We start from the raw sequence: 22,311 nt of genomic DNA, 5'->3' as shown, positions 1-22,311 counted from the left end.
TTCCACCTCAGTCAGCCAAAAGGGCTTATTCTTCCCATCTCTTTTTGCTTCAACCAAAGCAGCTTCTTAGGACCGTGTCATAAGGCACCCTATTCCTCCTTTGCTCCCCCACTTCTAAGTAGTTCTGTGGTGTGGGTCTGGGATCTACAGATCTGAGACTACATATACCCACAGATGCTGATCCTACCCCTAGGCAGCTCCAGCCTTGGTTAACAGCACCTGTTTCCACACTGAACCCAACAAAATCATGCTGTTGAAGTAGCCACCCTTAAATAGAGAGAAGGTAAAGAGAAGATGCCATCAAGCTTCCCAAAGCATGCCCAACCTCATTCATTCTGAAGTAATTGGAGCCCTGATTTCTCATAGGAAGAAAAATTAATCTTCATTTAGATTCTCGACTGTCTTTGGGACTTAGTGTAAAACACAAAAGAAGTAATAGGATACAGAACAGCAGCAAAGAAACTGCAGCCCTGGCAGCCAGAAGCAACAGCCTCCCTTCAACAACTGTAAAGGTGCTTAGGGTACCTGGTGGTAGTCATCAGCTCCAGTGGGCTCTGCACTGGTAAGTGAGGAAGAGCCAGCCCTGATCCCCAGAGCTGCCAGCCAGTTCCCACAGCAGGCAGAGCCCTCCCATGGATTTGGGATCAGCTGGTACAGGAAGAACAAATCTGCTTCAGGGACATGTATGTGAAAGGCAAGGAATAGGTGGAAAAACTCTGCTGCCCTGAGTGAAAGGGAAGCTCATCAGTATCACGTTTGATGGAAGATCAGTACAGATCAGCACAATGAAATCAGCCCAGTTTTGCTGCGTGTATTCCTGTGGAGTTTTCCATTTTGCAGTGTCTTACTTCAGAGATAAAAATCCATTATTACCAAGTCACAAGATCCCCAGGTCTCACGAGAAGCTGCTGGACAGAAAACTTCCAAAACAGAGCATTCCTCAGCTGTGTTAGTGCCATCTGCAGTGGAAAGAAATCTCCCCAGTTCCCTGCCCACCTCCTGCTGCCCATTCAATGTTTCAGAGAAGTCTCATAGCCTTTCTAAGAAACACTGTACGGTTCCATCACACACTGTGCCAAGCAAACAGGAAGAGGTAACAGAGAAACACATAATTAAGGGAGACTTGACCTCCCAAAACACTAAGAGCACTGGAAATAACCAAAGACAACGCCAGCACTTTCTCTGAAAATGCCAAGGTCTGTTATTTCACTTAGTGAGTGTTTCCTTTGTCTGTTTTTAAAGGTTAGACTGCTCTGGAGAGAGCCCCAGGGAAGTGCTTACCAACATCTTACAGCAGCCAGGAGCGTTCTCTGCCTGCCAGAGAAGAACAAGGTCCCTGGATGTAGGTCCCTGCAGTGGGTGAGCAGGAGGCTTGGGCTGGGTGCAGGAGGCCAGAGACCACAGGGGTGTATGTACAGAGCTGTCAGGGGTGCCATCGATTTCACCTTCTCCTTCAGGCAGACAGGCTGGATCCCTGGGATTCAGAGCCACCTGGTGGCATGTTCCCACCAGGCCCAGCACAGCTCCCTTGCCCAAACCCTTCCTTGAGCAGCTTCCTTAGGGTGTGACTGAACTTAAAACGAAGGAGGCTGCAGAGCCAAATCTAGATATAGTTCTTCCCTTGGAGTGTAAATCCCAATCCCCAGGCTCTGTGCTTCCAGGTCCCCCTGTATCATGCCTTGCCTGCACATCTCATCGGCAATCCTGCAGGTGCTTCTTCCTACTCTTCAGCATCCCTCTTGCCAGCCAAGCAGCAGCATACCACCATGCAGCCACATGCTATTACTAAGGAAGACATGAAAGCCCCTGAAGCAAAGTTGCAGTCTGTGGATGTTGGGCAACTTGGCATCAGCCCCACTCCCCAGGGCTTTGTGCTCAATCACTCCTTCTCAATTCACCAGTAAAAGCAATCACTTCTCTAAATCCACTGTCCGGCTTGTGTTAACATTCAATGAGATGGAAAAGGATTGCAGCATTCTGAAGGCCAGGGGATTCCTCCTTAATGAAGCCTCCAGTCCCAACTCTGCTCCCAAATTAAGACTTCACACCAACCAAGGCTGAAGGAAGATGCAGGTGTGGTGGAAGAGGCACCCGCAGAGTGCTGAAGTCAGAGTGCAGCAAGCGCAGGCACACACCTTGCTCAGCACATGGAAAGTGCTTTGCAACAGTGCTCCTGCAGCATCCCTCCCTGGTTTCACATTCTGTTCAGGACAGCATCTTTTCACCAGTTTCCTCTTGTGGAGGTGATTCAGGGTTTGGTTTGATTTCAGCACAGGCTAATACTAGCTTACATCACTGAATCTGAACTGTAATGACTATTTTCCAGTGCTTTTCTCCAAGTAAAAATCTATTCCCATGACTAGAGCTTTTCCCATCCTAATTCCATATGTCTGCCAGAAGCCACAGCTGAATAAATCTGGCCTCAGAGACATGTTCATCTGATCACTCACTTGAGAATTAAGGGATATTTTCTTGTGGTATTACCTTAATTATTTTGTTAAGTGAGTGCTTCTAGTCACAAGACATTCTTGTGGATTTTAAAACATCCTGAAGAGGATTAATATGTCCCACATGGGCTCTCTGGAGAATTAAAAGTGAGCTATGGACCAAATGCTCTGTAAGACATATGGCCAGTGAATACTTCTCCCGATTATGTGAATTATAAAGTGCTGTGATGGTTTCAAAATGCTGTTAGCATTATGATGCCATATAAGCCAGAAGAAATGTGCCAATAAAAACCTAAAACAAATACATCAAGTCAGAGCATCAGGAGTGCATTTTAAAATACATTTTGGTCCTGGCAGAAGCAAGAAGCCATGCTAATGTGGTCAGACCACAGGCTTCAGCTCATGTTCAGTCTCCAGACAGGTTCAGAGGCTCTGCCTATCTTTACCTTGACCAAGAGACCCCTAAGAAAAGACAATTCTGGCTTACCTTGGCTTCCATACCCAGCATCAATGCCAGAGCCATCCCAAGATTCCATAGCACTGTCCACACTAGGAATTGTGGTAGAGTATATCTCAGACAGCTTGCTAGTTTTCTGGGAGTCTGTCAGTTCATCTTCTGGGTCACTGGCTTCGTTTATGCTCCCCGACTTCTTGGGATAAGATTCTGAAACCAGAAGATGCTTCTTTAGTAAGCAGGAAGAGCAAGCCTCAGGGAAGAGCCTCTCTTGACATGGGAGCAAGCCCAGGTGCTTTAAAAGTCTTTTGAAGTACCTCTGTAACTCTTCTGAAGTAGCTGAGAAAGGCCTGTGAAATGCAGTCAAAAGGATTTAATATGGTACTCTTATCTCAAGTTGAATCAAGAAAAAAATATTTTTCTGAGTTTTCAGCACGTTGAAATACAAGGAGCAACCATGGGGATTCAAGGACTCCCAAGCATGAGAGAGTTCAGACCTACTCTCAACTCACAAGCACATCTTCTTTGTCTTTGGAAGTTTCCTCCCAACAGCCCTGCCCAGAGAAATGTTGGCCTCTGCAGTCAACAGCCCATAGCCTCTCTGGGCTCTGACAGCCTCCTTTTACTCAGAGCAGCACCTAGTCAGGGTGATGGCTGCCAACTCTGTCACAAGCATATGTTTTAATGAGATTCCAACAGCAATGCAATCTGCTCCCAAACTACTGCTGAAGCTGAAGTTATAGCTCCCTTCCAAGATTGTACAACCTCATTTCAATACAAGGATAATCATCACCTCTCCAGTCTCCCATGCAGTCTCAAAACAATGGTGGAATTCCTGGACCTGGTATTTTCAGGTTGAATTTCCCTTGATTAGTGATTGGAGAATGGAAAGCTGAATGTGGATGATGAAGCTCAGACCTTCCTTTTCATTATTTTAGTAATAATAGACCCTTATTATCATTATATCAAATTCCCTCTCAGTCAAAAGCTATGCAAGGAATGATTTCTCGGCACAGGCATTTCTTGGTACTGAATATTTTAAAGTCCTTGTTGATTAGATATGCTGTTAGCCATCCACACCCTGGATCTCTGACTTGCAGAAGCTGGGATAAAAAGCCCTCTGAAAGTCTGCATTTGTCTGTGAGTAGGATGGATTATTTCACCAAACAAAGTCCACTGTCCTGAAAATCCCTATTTTCCAAGCATTCAGAAGATTGCTCATTGTGATTAACTCAAGATTACCTTGAAATTTCAATTACACCTGCTTCATTCTCAGAACGATTAATGAGTCTCCAGCTGGCACTTGCATGTCAATTATTTCAGTGAGTGGCTGTGACAATGCTAAGTATCAGCAGGGAGGGAGTGAGGAAGGTATTTCTGACGAAGGATCAAGACACTTGGCTGCAGGGAAGGAGTCTGAGGCTTCTTGAAGAGGAATCAATTCCCCCATTTCACCTCTATTTGCTAAATCCCCATGCCCTGCCTGGGCATCTTCCAGTTGTAAAACAGAGGCATTGCCACACATCTGCAAACTGCTTTGAGGTTTACAGAAGTGCTGTGTTTAAGAGTGATGATGCTTTTTAGATTGCCAGACAGACATGCCATAAGCCATACTTCCTTGGAAGGGCTTTAACACTTATTTCCTCTAATTCCTGCAGTATTGTGGGATGCCTGCTGGGTAGGTGCAGCTAAATCTAGAGAGTGCAGAAGCATAGTGTAAAACCAGAAAATACTGGGTGTGGGGAGAGACAGAAATGTAGCCAGAACGCACCTACTACTTTCCAAACTTGATGAAAAAGCCTCTATTTGGCTGTGATTATGCAGTTGAAAGTCTGCATGTTCCCTGGTTTTACCAACTCCCTCACTGCCCCCCGCCTCCAAAGGGGCCTGCCTGTACTAAGTATGCTCCTGCTCTTGGTACTGGGTCAAGAACAGCTTCAAAGCCACAGGGAGCTTGGCAGAGAAACAAGAAGGGGATTTCTGGAAGGAAAGCAGATGCTTTGAAAGATGATCTTAGGTCCCCAAACCAAGAAAAGGGCTGTAAAAGATTTATTGACAATCACTTTTAGAAAGTTGAATTAAAGGTGTTTTGGTTTTTGTTTGTTTGTTTGTTTTGTTTTGTTTTGTTTTCCTTCGTGGATTGTACCAGCTCAAACTCCCCTTGCCCATTTTAGGGGGGTGTACCTGAAAAAAACAAGACCCTGCACTCTTCTACATTTGAAAGCAACTTCTACTTTATTTCTGTGTGAAAACACTCACGGAATGGCACCAAAGGAAAAAAAAAAATAAAATCTGTCTAATCTCTTCCCAGTAGCACAGACAGCCTCTGGGCTGACTTGCTTTTTCATCTGAGTCAGCAGTTCAAACATCACCCACCCTTTCCATCTGTTCCCAGCCATGCCCCTGACCACACTGCCTCCTCTCACCTTCCACAACACATGACAGAAATCACCTGGGGTCCCTGCTGGGGTTCCCCTTCACCCTCCCACCCCAAACCAGGCTCCCCCAACTCACTCTCTGTTTGCTTCTTGATCTTCAATGTGACTGTCTCCCCTGCCATCTGCAGCAGGTGAATGGCTTCGCTCAGGGGTTTGCCCTTGAGGCTCACGTTGTTAATCGCTAATATTCGATCACCGATATGGATGGCTCCGGTTCTGGAGGGAAGAGGCACCGTTAGAAATTTCAGAGAAGCAACTCACCCCTGTGAGACAGGCCATGATGCTGTCACTTAAAGCAACAGCACTTCCAAATATGTCTTGGTTTCCCCTCGGTATGCTGTATACCCACAATGTCATCACCACTACCCCATTCCCCCACTGTCCACCTGTGCATATCCATACAAATACACCCAGGAACATACTTGCTCCTCAGATCCCAGGCCCCTCAGGAACTGGGACTGCAGACCACCTTACAGCCAAAACTCCTCAGAGCAAGGGGGTCCGTGTGCTAAAAAAGCACGAGCCTTTTCAGTGTGTGATGTCCACTTGTTGTCACACAAGGAACTGAAGGGCATGTTCACACCGATAGAAAGAAATAAGACAAACCTAGAAACCTACTGAAAAAACAGAAAGTTGAAATGGCCCCACACAGAGATTTTATGTGTGAGCATGAGCTGAAATAGCTGCAGATCAGCTCACGATATGTCTAAAGCTCACCCCTGCACAGCTACATCACATTAACTTTCTCCATCTGGACCAGCACTCTGAGGTTCCTGAGGTTTATTGCACAGCCACATGCCAGCAGTGTCTCCTGCTCTCAGCTAAATAAATCCTGAGGCCTCAGCAGCAGCCAGGAACAAACTAACAAGTCAATGGCAGTTCTCCCTTTTCACATCCCTTCTTCCCTCTCTGTCTGCCCACAGACAGGGTCTCACATTCCCCTCTCATCTTTGCTGCAGCTCAGGGAAAAGCAGGCAGGACAGGCTATGTCTATTACCAGGCTGGCTGCCAAGGCAGGAGCTCAAGCTCACTGCTAGCTGGACCAAGCTGACCACACTCATGTTCCAGAAAGCAGAAGCAGCAATCCTATCCTCCTTCAGCAGTGACATGAGGCTTAGCTATCAGGAACCTGTGGGATAGACTGTGATATCTTTTGGTCCATGGCAATGTGCCTCTAGGTTTTATCTCCAAACTGGACTAGGGCTCCTGCAGAACTGAGATTTAATATATTGCTTCAGCTGTTTGTCTTTCCCCAAAATATGAAAGTTTTGTAGACATACTGCTGTGGAAGGTATACTATGGGCACACCAAATTGGAAAAGCAGGCAGGACTGTTGGGTCTGCTGCTACCGAGATGGATAGTGCCACATCGGTCCCAGCCAGCCACTAGATGTCCGTCTTGTCCTACTAAATCAGCCTGAAAAAGCCCTCAGGGAAAACTTGTGCATTCAAAGAAATTACAGATCAAACTGGAACCAGAGTATTTGTCTTAAAAGTTTCATATACATAGTCAAAAAATATCAAGCTTAACTGCTGGCAGTTTAAAGGTGATCCTTTACACACTGCAGGGGTTCAGGATTCGAGAGTCTCCTGCTGTAGCCCTGAATACAGCATGGAGATACATCTCCAGTCCAAGACACCAGTCCAACCACTGCCTCTGAACAACACCACTGCCCTGCAGGAACTGTGAAAGTCCCTCAGAAGGTAAAAATAAAAAACAATTAAAGAGAAAGCTCATGTTTAGCCAGGTGTTTTTCTTCAAGAGGAGAAAAGTAATCAAAGTCCAGTCCTCTAGCACCCCTGTGAGGACAAGGAGACAGAAGCAGAAGCAACAGAGAAAGCTGTTTCTAGCTTGTGCCTTCACCATTGTGCCTCTTCATCATTACCAGCAGTCCTTATAATTCAGCTGAAACACAAACCAGCTCAAGGAGTTGCAAGCTCCACATCCCTTCTTGCTCAAAGGATATATGCAAAAGCAGAATCAAGCAACAGGTAAGTTGCAAGGTGTAAATAGGGCTGCAGGCACTTTCTGGCAAGTACTAGAGAAGAGGTGGCTCTGTGCTTGTGGTAGGGATTTACTTGGAATAGGGGGAGGACCACCATCCCTTCTCCCTCTTGCAATATGGGCTGATGTTGAGTAGTCATGGATAAAGCTAGCCCCATCTACTTGATCAGGTGACACCGGAGGAGGCTGGTCATGCATGTTTAAATGCCAGTAACAGCTCAAAATGGTTCTGGGAGAACTGCTGCACCTTGGTTAGAACTGAACAGCACTGTTCAGACACACTTCATTCCACAAGAAGGAGAACAAGTTCTATGGACCATGCTAAAGCCACCTTCAGGCACTGACAGAGGGGAAATAAATTAAAATGGGAGAGAGCCATTGCTCGACACCAACCCAACAGCTTGAGTAGCCACTAGATTTCTATAAGACCAGACAAATACAAGGAGAAGAACATTCAAGGTCAAGACAAAACCCAAGTCATATGAATCTGGAGCCTTTTCATCTTAGACAGCCTGTCACCAGCTGTGACAGACATGTGACAGATCCTAGAGGACACCCTTTCTTTCCCCATCACCAGGCAAGCAGCACAAGCCGCAGTGCAGACTTTCACTCGTGCCTCAATGAGAGCGGCCAGCATGTTCCTGTTATCAGACTCTGGGATCTGTCCACCCATGCCAGCACTGCTGAAACATGTCCTGTGCTCCAGCAAAAGCCAGGCACAGATTTGGGTTTAAATCCCTGTCCTTCAGAAACCTCTCCCAACCTTCAAAGCCTGGCTAAGGACACCTGTGGCACATAAAAAGGGTAGTGACAGGAGGACAGGGACAATTTAGGATAACACTAGGACTAACCCCCTTTCCTTGACAAGGTTGAGCCCCTCCCATCTGTTAACTCCCAGGAAAAAGAAATGCACCTTTCCTGAAGGCAGCCTCCACCCCAGCACTCCTTCCTCACCCTCCCCACAGGAAGCCAAGGCTAGGCAGAGAAATCCCCGAGTGGCTCCGTCCCCCTGGCGCTCCTCTGCACACCACCACTGTTTGTTAGTCAGCTGTGCTGAACACGCTGAACGCCTCCGCCGCTCTTCTCAAAAGGCTTTTCATTCCTTGCTGCCCGCCAGCTCTTGATCAAAATTCAGCAGTACTGCAGCACTTGCCTGCACTGTGTTTCTCTGTGGAACAGTCACTGATGTGTATCCGAGTTCAAAGACATTGCAAAAGGAACTGAGAGCAACAAGGGTAGGGGACTGTCTTCTGACACCTGACAGCATTTGGGCTTTCTGTTCTTAACCTCTCTCATGCTGGGCTGCAGGAATAGTGAAGAACTGCTATGCAGAAAAGCCTCAGATAATCTATTATTTTCTGGGGAAAAAAAATGAATCCTACAGTGGCAGGCAGCGATATAAAATCCCCAGAGAGACAAACCACTAATGACTATGTTCATCCCTCCACCTTACTTCTCGACAGGCACTGATGTTTTGCTTTCTGTACCACAGAAATGTGCAGCAGCACAGACACTGAGAGCTCAAGGAACCCAATGCAGAAAGAGGCAGGGAGCTGTTTTACAGCCCAGCTAAGAGAGAGTGTGGCCTTGAAACAAAACGAACCAAAAAGGCCAGATTTGCAGTCAAACCTCTCCAAGGTCTGGCACTTTACACCTATTTGTTCAGGAGTTTTTTGCTGCTGTTCTGTCAGGCAGCACAGGGTAAAGCAACCCCTATGAGAAGTGTGAGTCAGGACTGCTGAAACGATCTGTTTACAAGTCACGGCTACCAGACAGACAGATTCATTAAGACACAGTGTATGACTCAGTTCCACCTTAAATTCTCAGCAATTCCCTATCCTTTAAATCCCACATATCCACATATATTCCAATACAAGCACACACACAGAGTCAACCTCCCTGGCTGCTGAAGGTAAGTATGCAACAATATTTATCCTGTATAAAAGTCTGCTGCTTGAGGCATGCCAGCTCTGCACTGAGATATAGCCACACAAAATAGATTTGGCAACCAGCACCAATGGGTCAGAAGACTTCTGAGATCTGTGGTTTCAGCATGACACACCACTGTCATGGCTGTAAGCCACAGTTTACCCATAGGTGAAGTCCAGGATAGCAGTCTATGATGATTTTGTGGGTAGGGTAGGCACTCTCCCACACAGGATGTGCATGGGAAATCACAGACCAGAGAGCACCTCTGTGGAAGAAGGGCAGATAAATACCTGTTTCCAGCTGCTGCATTTAACTGACATGCTGGATCTGACTTTTCCAGAAGTGCTCTGAGCCTCCCTCATTGCCCTAACTACACAGACCCAAACACTGTGCTTCACAGTGCTTCATACCTTCATTGCATCTTTCCATTTTAGCAGGCTAAAACATCTAACACGAGTTTATGCCAGCAGAGGGAACTTGGAAAAGTTCAAGATCCCATTCCACATCAATCTCTCTCCCCCCGAATCTCACCTTTCTGCCAGCCCTCGTTTAGTCAAGCCTGAAATGACGATAGGATCAAAAGGTTCCTCTGTTCCAGAGATGGTTATTCCCAAGGGGCCACCATATCGTTTCAGTTCCACTGTGTAGATAATAGCACCGGTTGTCTCCTGCTCATCTGAAAGAGAAAACAGGAATGATGAGGTTTTTAATTAGCCACACGAAAAAGGTCAGAGGAAAGACTTGCAACATTTAGAAGCAAAAATCTGAGGTCTTCAGCCATGCTCATACCAAATAAGATTTTAACCTTCCAGACTCCATTTAAGGTCAGAATAACAAAAATAGAGTATAATCAGTTGGAAAGTGGTGACCAGGCAGGCAGCAGCCCTTATCTTTTCCAGTTTGCACTACCTACTGGGAAATGTCATTACAGTGGACAGGCACCAGTTTGCATCATTTCTGTACCAGAGTTATCTTCATCCTTCCTAATCTTCAATTTGACCAGGTCTTCACACTGCCTTAAAATCTGCACAGCATCCTCCATTGAGCAATTGTCGAGTCGGATGTTATCAATGGCTAACAGCTTGTCTCCCGGCTCCAAGGTGCCAGTTCTACGTGGAAAGGAAAAGAAAACTAAAAGTACATTTGTATTTGCCTTTCAGATCCCATGACACATTCAGTCCTGCAGTGGCAAGGACAGTATTAACTTTTTGCTGTCCTTGATCTTTTCTGGGAAACAACAACGACTGGAGTCTGGGACAACTGCAACTTAAAGAGAGGAAGTTTGAGTAGAGTGTGCATCAACACAGAACAAGGCAGGAAGATTAGGTGTACAGCCTGAGTAACCTACAGCACTGAAAAATGCCTGATGTTTAACTGACAGATGCTCTGTCATACTCCTGTATGAGCACTCTTAGAAACAAGCACTCCAGCAGCACTAAATTCCTCTGAAAGCTTTCCAGTGAGGTGTTGGGATCAGAGGTTAAGTCAATAAATGTTGAGTTATCTGCACAGTTCTCCACCAGTGCGCACAATTCACTCCCCTCTGTTCACCTGAGCAGGAGCTGAGATATGGTAAACCACTTGCTGAACAGAGCACCTTAGACAATATATGAAGCCCTTTACCACGTGCTTTTAAATGCTAAATATCCATCTCCTATAGAGTCAGCAGACATCTGAATCAGTGTTCTGACCACACTCTCCATTAGCTCAATCCTCTTGCTTCAACACAGACAGTTTTGCTTACAAATCCTACTGTGGTCCAAGACAAACCTCTAGGGCTGAGACAAAATCCAGACCCATGTTCTAGTGCTTGGGTGCCATTCTACCTCTCATTACTGGGCTGGACATTTGTAACGGGTTTGGCAGATGGAAAATTCTGTGCTCACCTATGTGCTACGCTCCCCTTCTTGATGTCAGAGATGATCAAAGGCTCTCCAGGCTTTCTGCTTGCCGCTGCAAAAGACACACATGGGTACAAAGAATGGTATTGAGTCTGCTATCTAGGATGGGGATGGTTAGTGGGGAGAAGGAGTCATAAGGAAAGGAAATTTATATCCCCTTGGCAAAATGATTCTTTGCACTTGAACTTGAAGCCAGACCAGGAAAAAAAGAGAAGTAAATCCCAAAAGTTTGCTGGTTACCATTTGCCTGAGTTGGCTAGCTGTGCTCTTTAGACTTCTTCTGAAGGGAAGGACATGTGGTATCCAGCAGCAAGATGTAGGATTGCCCAATCCCAGCATTGCTAAACACCCACTCACCCACACCTCTGACACTAGCACTGTGGTTAATATAAACATTTGTGTCTCTTGAAGCAAAGTGGGCTGGGAAATTTTCCAGGTGGCAAAGAATCTGGGAAAAATTAGATAAAACATTGTTTTCTAGGTGGTTCAGCTCACCAGGCCACTTCACCAAACAACCAGATAAATCAGGACTGGTCTCTGTGCTAGAGCTGGAAGGAATGGTTTCCAGTTCCTCTCTTCTGCCTGACCTTAATAACTTTTTCAGTCAGATGCAAGTACACATCTCTGGGAGCATCTGCATTTTCAAATTTGCCTACAAGACCTGCTGCCGTCTTGAAAAATCTGACTCAAACCTCTCCTGACCTCTCTGCCATCCATACACCAAACATATGCCAAGAGCATCCTTTTCACCATGTGTCATTCCCTCCTGTCTTGCTATGGGAATTGCATTGTCTCATTTAAAGCTGACAGAGCTTCTCAGCAAAGACTGCGTGGGAAGGAAGAAACTCACAGCATCTGAACATATCAGATACAGGTCAGAGATCAAAATATCTGTGAGGCACGTGGCATCAACCACACAGATCCACCTGCCTGAACAGCAGTCAAAGAACACCCCAGAAAGTCAGAGAGAAAGGAACAAGCACTTCCTCTTACCAAGCTCTTTGCTCTAGATCTTTCTGCTATTTACATTACGAGATTTTCAAACATATGTGTTAACCCACTCCGATACAACTAAACCTTCTGTACTGAACCGAGCAGAAAGCCAATCCCAGTCATAGCAGGGCTGAGTACAAAAGTTAGGTCAGATAGTAAAGAGTAGACCCTGACTGATTTTATAATAGTCACAGCAATATGACTGCTGAATGATAACAGACTGGGAAAATTATTTTTCCCATGTCTTAACAGGATTGTGGTGCCAGGCAGTTCTGGTCTGGACGCTCATGTTCAGCTTGTATCTAGGGGTCAAAAAGAAGCAGATGGGTTGTAGAGATTGACTGAGGGCTTATGCCTAGATTCAACCTGTCCATGGCATGGACCAGCCAGCAGATAGACTGACACTCACCAGGTCAAGCCAAGTGGTGAGAGGGAGGGAGAGGGTGCAACAGCTAAAATCAATGAAGAAAATCCCCCTCTGATTAAGAAGGCTAACAGCACAGGGGACAGAAATCAATCACCCTGCTATTACTGTTGCTGTTCTCTTTTTCAGTCTAGGAGGTGTAGTTGCTGCTGAGATGTTTACAATGTGGCGGTGTGAACAGTGGTGATGGCAGACCTTGTTAGCACACCCTGAGCCCTGGGTCAGGCTGGCTTTGCTGCATGTTTAATCACTCCCTAGCCTGGTTCTGTCAAAGTGATCCAGGTTAGCAAAAATACTTTTCATTGCAAGGTTTGTTTACCAGTTTCAAAGCAGAGACAGTATGACAGAAAGGGGTTAGAGAGGATTTCCACAGTCATGGTGGTGCACTGGGGATGATCATCCATAAAACTGACCCAGGCACAGCTGGTATGACGTGTCTGGAAACTGGGAACTCTCAAAAAAAACAAAGACTGGGTGAAAAAGAGGGGAAAAATTAAAAAAAATAAGTATAGACAACAACATGCCTCAGGCTCTGCAGAAATGGTATTTATCTCAGGGTCTGTCTTACAAGCCCTGCAACATGTGGGAGGATCTGGCCCATGGTCACTCTCTAAGCAGAGAGCAAGATCTCACCCTTCTTCAGCTCCACAATTGCTGTGAGCACTGAATGCAGCACAAGCTTCCTGTATCAGAAGGAAAAGTGCAAACCGAGAACTTTGTCCATTAGAAAACAAATCAAGTTTTAAGGAAGATAAATTCTGGAGTTTGTTTGTGGGGTTTTGGGAAGTTGTGCTTTCCAAACAGATTTTCTTGAAATGGAAGAGCCATGTCCAGCTGCATACAATTGTCCCTACCATCAGAGCATCCAAACTTTATGAAATGGTAGCTCTCTGGTTTAAATAATCACTTAGTACAAAATGGAAAAGTTTTATAAAACCATCATTATTAGTCAACACCTACAAATCTTTAGGGTACATTAGCAGGACTGAATGAATGATCATTCTCTCTCAAGAGGCATAAGATACAAAGTTAAGATAGTCACTTGCTGTGCTATCTGAAAACTAGCAGTTGCTAACTGCTTAAATTCACTTTTCTCATCCCAATGCCCTTCCCAGTGCCACAGCAGAGAGCCCATCGAGCTTTACACCCCAGCATCTGGGACTAGGCTGCCCCCAACTACCCCTACCACTCTGGCACACATTTGTTAACAGTCCTGGGCAGTCCACACAGGGTAACAAAATGCCTCTGTGTGACAGCTCCCTGTCTACAGGTGAGGGAGCTGCAATTTCGTTGAAGTGGTGGTTCAGCCTAGGTCAGAGGCATCAGGTATTACATCCCTGGTGAGATTTTCATTTCTAATTTGCCTGCTTCAAGTACATGATTATTTTATTAGGGCTGTGGTATTTGGAGTTAAGACACTTGCACAGATGAGTAAAGCCTCTTTATCCATTTGTTTCTGATGACAATGTAGTTATTTCTCTTCAAAGGATGCTGCCTTAGTAATTCTGTTTGCTGCAGGGTTTGTACACCCAGCCTTGCCTCCAGGTCTTATCTTCCTGTCTTTAAAACGGAGACAGCAGCAAAGGGAGTCAAGAGCAGAGATGGATAGAGGCAAAGAGGCAGAAGCTGGAGCGCAGAAAGTCATGCTCCTTCTTGGCAGGTATTCTGCTTGTGGCCTCCATCTGCCAGGGCAAACGACCTCAGGTAGAAGTAAGCCTTTTTTCAGATACATTTGTATTTTTTGCACGTTTACCAGTAAAAAAGATAGTTTAAATCTGCTCCAGTGGCCCAGAAAACGCTCCATAAATCAACAGCTGTTGGAGGCAGAAGTGTGGCACAGGGCAAAAACTCAAAACAAAACCACTGCTGGGTGGTGGTGACAGGGCAGTGATAAAAAGGTGAATTGATCAATACTGTTATTTACTTTTTATAAATTGCTTTCAGCCTCTCACCACCTCTGCTGGGATTCTGGCTCGCTTGGTGTTTACTCTGTGATGGATGACAAGGCCAGGAACACATGTCCAGTTTGTGTTTTTAATAGAATGCTTAATGACTGATGTTGGTAAATTATTCCCCTCCAAGGAGCACGAGCACATAGTGCTTGCATCAAACCATTATAAATGCCCTTTGCTAGTGACCAAGCCATAGCAGCACTCTGCCTAAGTGTAATTAAAGAAATTGTAATCGTGCCACAAGGATACATTTGAGAAAGCAAGCATTTATAAACAGGAACCCACAAACAGAATCAGAAAGCAAATAATCTCAGGATAGCTAACGAATGAGAAAAGGAATAAAAGCAAATCAGAGTCAGTTACAAAAAGCAGCAGTGAAAAAATCAAAACCCCAAGTACCAAACCTTTTCCTCTAATAATTCATTAGTTTGAGCAGCAGGTGCATATATTATTAGTGCCTTCAGCAGGATATTTGCCCTACTGCAAATCTATTTCCTTTCAAAATCTCCAGGTAGCAAAACCAAGATATAATATCCCACCTTGGTATTGGCACCAGAGTGAATCAGCTGCAAATCTCAATCGAAGCTGCAGTGTTAGCAAGGGGGTAGGAAAGCAGCTGCCAGGCATGCTGCCGGTCACAGCCACACTCTGCCTGGCTAGTAGCAGGTCCCAGGTTAATCCAGCACCAGCAAAGCTAGATTTGCTCAGCTCACTGATCCATCTTCTCTCTAGGACAGTGATTACACTGCTTAAGCGACTTAATCGCAGTTATACATCTACTCAAATTCCGGTTTTATCACCAGCAAGCAGATCTACTGCCTGCTCCTTATCTGCAGGACTTCATGCCAAGGGCACAGGAATTGATTTGTTAAGATATATACAGGTAATTTGATAAACATCCTCTATAAAGCATTAATGCATATCTAAAATGGATGGTAATTTCCATATCTGTTCAAACAGCAACACTGCTTGCTGTACCCCGCAGCAAATTCCACAACTGGCCCTTGGAAAAGATATTTGAGACAGAAAAAAAAAAAAAAACCTTGAAACATGAAAAACCACACCAAAAAAACCTCCACCCAAAACAACAACAACAACAACAAAACCCCTCAAACCACAAAAACGCAAACTTCAGTATAATCAACTATCATTTTCCACAGTAATAACGAATCCATATCTTATTTTAAGAGGTCAGGTATCGAACAGACAAGAATGCACCACTATTACCTTCTCACAGTTGGAGATATTAATTTGTGAGAGATTTACAGAAAACCTACAAAGCCGTAACTGTGTCATTAGAACTGAACGCAGACAGCAAGATCAGAGCACTTAAGGCATGTGTTCAGCTAATGGAGAGGAGTAGTTCAGGCTTCCAAAAGCCAAATCTTCACATCTCTGTGTCAAAAATCTCAGTTTGAACATCTTTGCATCCCCATCATATAGAGCACCTCAGAGGTTCCTGCACACAAGGGAGCTTCACAGCCCACACAGTGCTTTGAACCACGAAGAGCAGAAGGAAGTGAACACTACCCTTCAACCAGAGCAGCTGGCTTCCAAAGAAATGCAGCTTTCTCCCTGGGACAGAAACTGAGCCACTCAAGCATGGACAACATGAGAAGGATTTTGCTGGCTTCTTGTCCCTTTGCTCCTGAAAGAAGCACACATGTGGCAGCTTCAGTGTTTTGCTTTGCTAATTTTCATTTAGCAAGTGTAGGAGACTGAAAGGAGGCTTGAGGGCACAGAGGTACCACAGAAAGGCAAAGTACGGTCAGTGACAGCCTCACCTCCTGGATTTCCTATTCATCCTTTGGGAAATGGAAGGGGAAGTAATGCTATATGCAGGCATTTGCATCATGTGTCTTGATTTACTGCATCCTTTTGCCACACTGTTTGAACAGGGGGAAGAAACCCTGCTGTGCACACAGATCACAACTGAGGTCTTGCCCAGTCCAAGGCTGCTCATTCTGGAAAACCCTGAGACCTTGGAAAAGACTAAATGGTCTCAGCAAATATCAACCCCTTATCAGGAGCAAGTAAAAACCCTCTGTGTATGTTCACCCCAGAACCAGCAGTGCCTGCCCTCCTCATACAAAAGCCTCCTGGGTTTTCCACTCTTTTATGAGGCTTTCCAACAGATTTACAGTTCCTCCTGCAGCCAGTTCCATTACATGAATTCTTCCAACACATCCATCAAGAACCCTGCTCTCCCTCCTGTTACTTAGCTCATCTCCCAATTAGCTCTGAGAGCCACAGCACAGCAAGAACTTGATCGCTTTTATTTCTGTAGTGCTCCTCTGATGAGGTCCTAACACTTTCTGTCCCCGTGAGAAAGCAGCAGCAAACCTTCCTAGCCTGAGGCATTAACTCCAGATGAGCCTGCTGAAGCTGAGAGGTAAAACTCAATGAAAGCAACTCCCCTTTCACCTAGAGTGTAGCTGAACCACAAATGTTATGAGCAAACCCAATTCTGTGACCACAAGAGTGCAGGGTGTCTTCTACTGACCCCTCCAGTTTGTCATCTTGTTTTACAGAGCAGGGAACAGGAATCCAATGTGTGAGGGCAACAAACCAAGCCCCCTACTTTACAACAGCAGCTATTTGCTTTTCCTTATCAGAAGGAAAGCTATAAAAGATGTTTCTAGACCTATAGAAGCATTCAAATCAGCAGAACTGGGAGGAACTGTGCAAAAGAGAGAACTATTTTTACCTCTTTTCTCTTGCTGCTCATATCACACTCCTGCATGCACATCATGTCTCTGCAAAAGACACTTACCATAAGGCTGCTTTCTTTGGTTCTAATGTCTGAAAGTAGTGTATTTATCTGCCCAGCCAGAGGCAGAGTCACAAAATGATGATCTCATTTGCTAAGGCTCATGTGGACATTGGCTTATGCAGAATAACACCTGAAAACAAAATTAGGATTCAACTCCCATCTCCTTGCCACTGCGTTTTCTGGATTGCTGTCTTTTGCTGCATTTGTAAATATAATTTTGCCTTTGACTCAGCAGAGGACTGAAATATACCTTAAGTTTATGTGTGTGCATTACTTAAACTATTTCCTGCAAACATGTTCAGGAATCAAAAAGCCTGAATCTATTATATTGCTAAAAAACTGCTTTGTAGTTGGATAATGGCTATCTAACTATTTAAAACTCAGGGGTCAGTTTCTTATTATTTAGTGGTGATTTCAGAACAATGCGTGAAATCAATTTTCTAAACAAATTTAAACTGAAAACATTTTTAACATAAAAACACGTTTGAAGTGTAAATGCACATCTGAAGCAGATCCCATTCAAAGAAGACTCCATAAATAAAAGCTGATATTCTTGCCAGCAGCTCCTGAGTTCCTTTTGCTCTCCATCCCCAGACACAGTCTAAGCTTTGAAGCTTAAATGGGGTGAAACCCTAGCCATGCTCAAGCCAGAAGTTTTTTGCTGCCCTATCCATTGTCCTAGGTTGCTACCCAAGAGCATAAAGCCAATGCAGTGGCAGGGCAGCAGGCTGGGAGTGCAGCACAAGCTGGGCTGTTGCACTGTGCTCTGCTCCCCCACCAGTGAAATGTCATTACAGGTACCCTGCTGCTTTCAGAAAGCACTTTGATGTCTTCAGACAGTAATTGCTACCAAGTCAAATGTTAAATACTCTGCTGTTATTTCTCAGGGTTATCCTTCTGGCACAAACAGGGAAAGCTGGGAAGAGGGAGAAGAAATAGCAGAGGGTGCAAAGCCATCCTCCTGCTGATGTTGAAGTCACTCCTGAGAATCACCCCACTTAGACCAGAACACCTTCAATTAACTCACTGAGTAATGCTGTAAATGCCAAGATGTAATTGCAAACAGCTTATCTATTTTAATGAAAACTAGGTTTGAAGTGTCCTTAGAGACTCCATTCCCCAGACAGACATAGCTAGGTCCATGCTCCTGATGCCTTAGATGCAAGACCCCATTACTGCAGTTTCAGAAGCTGCTTTGCTTCAGCTGGGAGGTGGTGACAGCCTCTGGGCATGAGATGATTCAACTCAATTTATCCAGCAGTGAAAGAGGGATGAGTAACTGAGACATGCTCACATGAACCATAAGGGAAAAATTCACAGATGCAAGGCAAAACAGGACCCCAGATTAGCCAGAAATTTGGGATGCATCTCTCTATATCATTCCCTTACAACATCCTCTCCAAAAAGGCCACAAGATTTTTAAATGAAAAATATGCTTCAGAAGAGAAACAAAACTAATTAATTGAGTGAGCAGAGAAGAGAGAAAAAGAAAGGAAAACTTTACGTCTCCTCTCAGTGCCCACCAGATCCTAGCATGTGGATGTCCTCCTCTGTGGCTGGGTTTAGTCAATACAAGAACTCCCATCAAGCCCTGCCCAGCACTCTCCCATCCCTGAAGTCCCTTCCCCTATCTCCAATGTCTGCCACCCTCTTCATCCTCCTCCTCTTGGCAATTTTCCCTCTCTACCCTTCAATCTATGGATTCACCCTACACTTGCTCTCCTCCCTCCCCCATTCTCTGCAAGGCTCCTACCAGATCCAGCAATTCTTTTTTAAAAGGAATATCACACAACTGTGAGCAAGGAAATAGAAATAATCCTATCAATAATAAAATGTTACTAATCTGCAGCACAGACTCTTCCTTTGCCCCAGCCCCTCATGCAGGTGCTTTTCTCTGCAGCCACCAGCTCATGAAGGCAGAAACCACACATCTAATTCAGTTTGGGATAGATAATGAGCATTGTGAGTGCTACCAGGAAACCCCACATAATCTTCTCTCTCTCTGTTGGGTCCCTCTGATGTGCCAAGGTGGAAAGCAGAAGGCTCTTGCAACTGCTAGTGCAAGTCTGAGCAATACTTACAGCTGATTGTAATTCCAAGCTCTACACCTCTTTTCTTGGGCAATTTAACGTGGAAAGTACCGCTGCTGGGTATGACAGACTCTATAAAACCACAAAGAGACAAGAAGGAAAACAGGAGAAAAAAAAATAAAAAGAGAATTTTCAGTTGCTGGATGGTTTCTCTGGAACTAAGAAAAGCAAGCCCATAAAACTCAGCTTTATTGGTTCAAACAAGGGTTTGGATTCTCATTAAAAATAGATGCTCTGAAGATCAGCTGAAGTGCTCACATCACACTGTATTTCAAGACTGAGGCAGCTCTGTCAATGTAAAGGGGAAAACTGTAATACAAAGCTGCATTTTAGATCTGTCCAATAGCTCTGGGTCCATCCTTGCTTCAAGGCCTCAAATTAAAATAAATATTATTCATAATAGTGGGCAAATACTTAAAATGTAGATGGCTTCTTCATCTACTTCTTGAGCTTATCTCAGCCAAGTAGTGACTACAAGGCATTTCTAAAAGGATCAGAGAAGGGCCCCTCCATCTCAGTGGATATTAGAGAACAGCAAGATCTGGTAAAGGTCCTCACAGGATCTTCTCACTCTTCCCTTGGAGCACTAGCTGAAACCTCCTGTATTTGTGTGAATACACTCCCTTCTGTGGGTTAGCAAATGCACTGGCAGAGTTCTTCTGTTAGTGAGGAGCAGCAATTTCTTTGGCAACTTACCTGCAACATCAAACTCAATCTCGAGCACCACTTTGTTCGTGAGCGCAGCATCACGCAGAAGTTGATTAGCTTCCTCCATAGTCCCATCCTCAGTTGCAATGCCATTGATAGAAAGGACTCTGTCTCCTACTTGTAGCAGCCCACATCTGCAGTCCACATTGGGAAAAGAGGGAAAAGGAGCAAGGAAGCAGGGAAAAAGAGGAAAAAAAACAAAACAAAACAAAACAAAACAAAATAAATTCACAACCAGCCATTGGTTACCTTTGCCAGGCAAATCTGTTACAAGACACACAGAGCAGTGACAAACCCTGCAGAAGGAGCCCCAAAGAGAAGGTAATTTCTGCAAGAGATGCTGCAATGCAGAGAGACCCTGGAAGGTCACAAGGCAGCAAGTCATTGTGGCTTGCTTAAATATACTTCACTGTTAAAAAAAATGTTTTTGGTCACATTTCCTGCAACATCCAGGAAAAAGAAAGGCAACCCTCACCTTCCTACAAGTCAACATCATGGCCAAGAGATGAGAGTGATAAGTGAAAGGGCATGTGCTCTCCTAAACATATCTAACAGCACACAGCTCTTTCCACGTGCTTGCACCCTCTGCAAGCCAAACTAATGGGACCAAAAATTGCACAGATTCCTCTGCTTAATACATGGCTAACACTGAAACTCCAATCCAAAGAACTCACTGAAATGTCTCAGCAGATTGGCTAATCATTTACCCCTTGTAATTGCATTCCTGGAAGCCAAGTGTGCATTGATACAGTTTAACTGCCTTGAAAAACCAATATTATTCCCACACAGCAACTCACCACTACAACCACAACTGCTCCTTTGGGGCTTCTGGTTCAGACCTACTTTCTCCAGGAACAGAGATCATCAGGTCTTTTACTTTGGAAATAAAAACACTGATGACAAGGCTATGCTGGAGATACATTGCTACCACATGCTTTGTCTCTTGGGACCCCACTATATTTATAACCAAGGTAGTTTCACACATGAACCATTTCACAATTCACATGCACACCCCTTTCTTTTTAAACTACACTGCAACACCAACAAGACAATTCTCCCACAGCTAATCTGGTTTGTGCCTCTACAAAATCAGGAGTGCAGTGTTCCCTACAGGCAATCACTCCTCTTCCTTCTCCTCCATACCATTTCATCAGTTGTTCCTTATAATCATATCTTTTCCAATTTTTCATTCCTCAGATGCCTTATGAGTCTGCCCACTTGAGCAAACCTTGGGAAATCATTCCTCATCCATCATTAACATAGGTTACAGAGTGGTCTCCAAAAGAGATTGAGGGTTATGGGAGCAAGTCTAAGGTTCATCTCAACATTTGAGTTATTATACCTCCTAGATTTCCCAGAAGGCAACACTTATCCTGTTTTGAGCTTTCTCCAGAGAAACTTTATTCCTCTCCTGCTTAGTAATCAAGCACATCCTTTGCCCTCTCCTTTCTAAATGTCAGCTTCCACTGACATCTCACAGAAAACAGCTTGTTTTTCACTAATCCTTCCAGCCACTCTTTGTCACTCACACCTGATTCAATTGTAGGAAAGCATGGTACCACAGCTTCCAGACACATGAAGATCCCATCAAAGGCAACAGACTCAGGCTGTATTATTCACCTTCAAACAACAGGATGTATATGAAAGGCCAGGTTTATCCAGAAAAAAAAGTACACTCATCCAAATTAAAGAAAAATGCACAGCAGCTTTTGCAGCTGGTCCATCAAAAACTGAGGTATGAGCAGGTTTGGAGAGAGCCTAAGGAGGTGATTTTACTGAAAGGAAGGTATTAAACAAGGACAAGGGGCAATGGATATAAACTACAGCACAGGAGGTTCCACCACAACATGAGGAGGAGCTTCTTTACTCTAAGGGTCACAGAGCACTGGAACCAGCTCCTCAGAGAGGTTGTGGAGTCTCCTCTGGAGACTTTCAAGACTCCTCTGGATGCATTCCTGTGTGACCTGCACTAGATTATATGGTTATGTGGTCCTGCTCTGGCAGGGGGGTTGGACTTGGTAACCTCCATAGGTCCACCTCCATCCTGTGATCCTGTGAAACTTGTAGGATATTCCTGCTGCTGCCTGAGTTCATGTCATCCATGGAAAAACACTGGCTGTTCTATGGGAGGTACACTCAGAACCGTTTGTTCAAGGAGACTTGGATTAGGACAGACAACTCCATGGTGTACAAATGAA

At 44.7% G+C, this 22,311-nt stretch overlaps 1 protein-coding gene across 1 annotated transcript in view; it reads right to left on the bottom strand.

Annotated features, from left to right (window-relative positions):
• Positions 1 to 22,311, bottom strand: part of GRIP2 (glutamate receptor interacting protein 2) — a 282,140-nt gene that overhangs the window by 11,904 nt on the left and 247,925 nt on the right. The window contains exons 13-19 of the mRNA XM_054387208.1: positions 20,102 to 20,247; positions 19,397 to 19,477; positions 11,159 to 11,225; positions 10,236 to 10,381; positions 9,804 to 9,948; positions 5,416 to 5,555; positions 2,935 to 3,111 (exon numbers count right to left, since the gene is read on the bottom strand). Of these exons, the coding sequence (XP_054243183.1) occupies positions 2,935 to 3,111; positions 5,416 to 5,555; positions 9,804 to 9,948; positions 10,236 to 10,381; positions 11,159 to 11,225; positions 19,397 to 19,477; positions 20,102 to 20,247 (902 nt within the window). The remainder of the gene's footprint in view (positions 1 to 2,934; positions 3,112 to 5,415; positions 5,556 to 9,803; positions 9,949 to 10,235; positions 10,382 to 11,158; positions 11,226 to 19,396; positions 19,478 to 20,101; positions 20,248 to 22,311) is intronic.

Source organism: Indicator indicator, chromosome 15 (assembly GCF_027791375.1).
Source record: "Indicator indicator isolate 239-I01 chromosome 15, UM_Iind_1.1, whole genome shotgun sequence".
Classification (NCBI taxonomy): Eukaryota; Metazoa; Chordata; class Aves; order Piciformes; family Indicatoridae; genus Indicator; species Indicator indicator.
The sequence above is the reverse complement of the archived record's forward strand: the minus strand, read 5'-3'. Positions and strand labels throughout refer to the sequence as shown.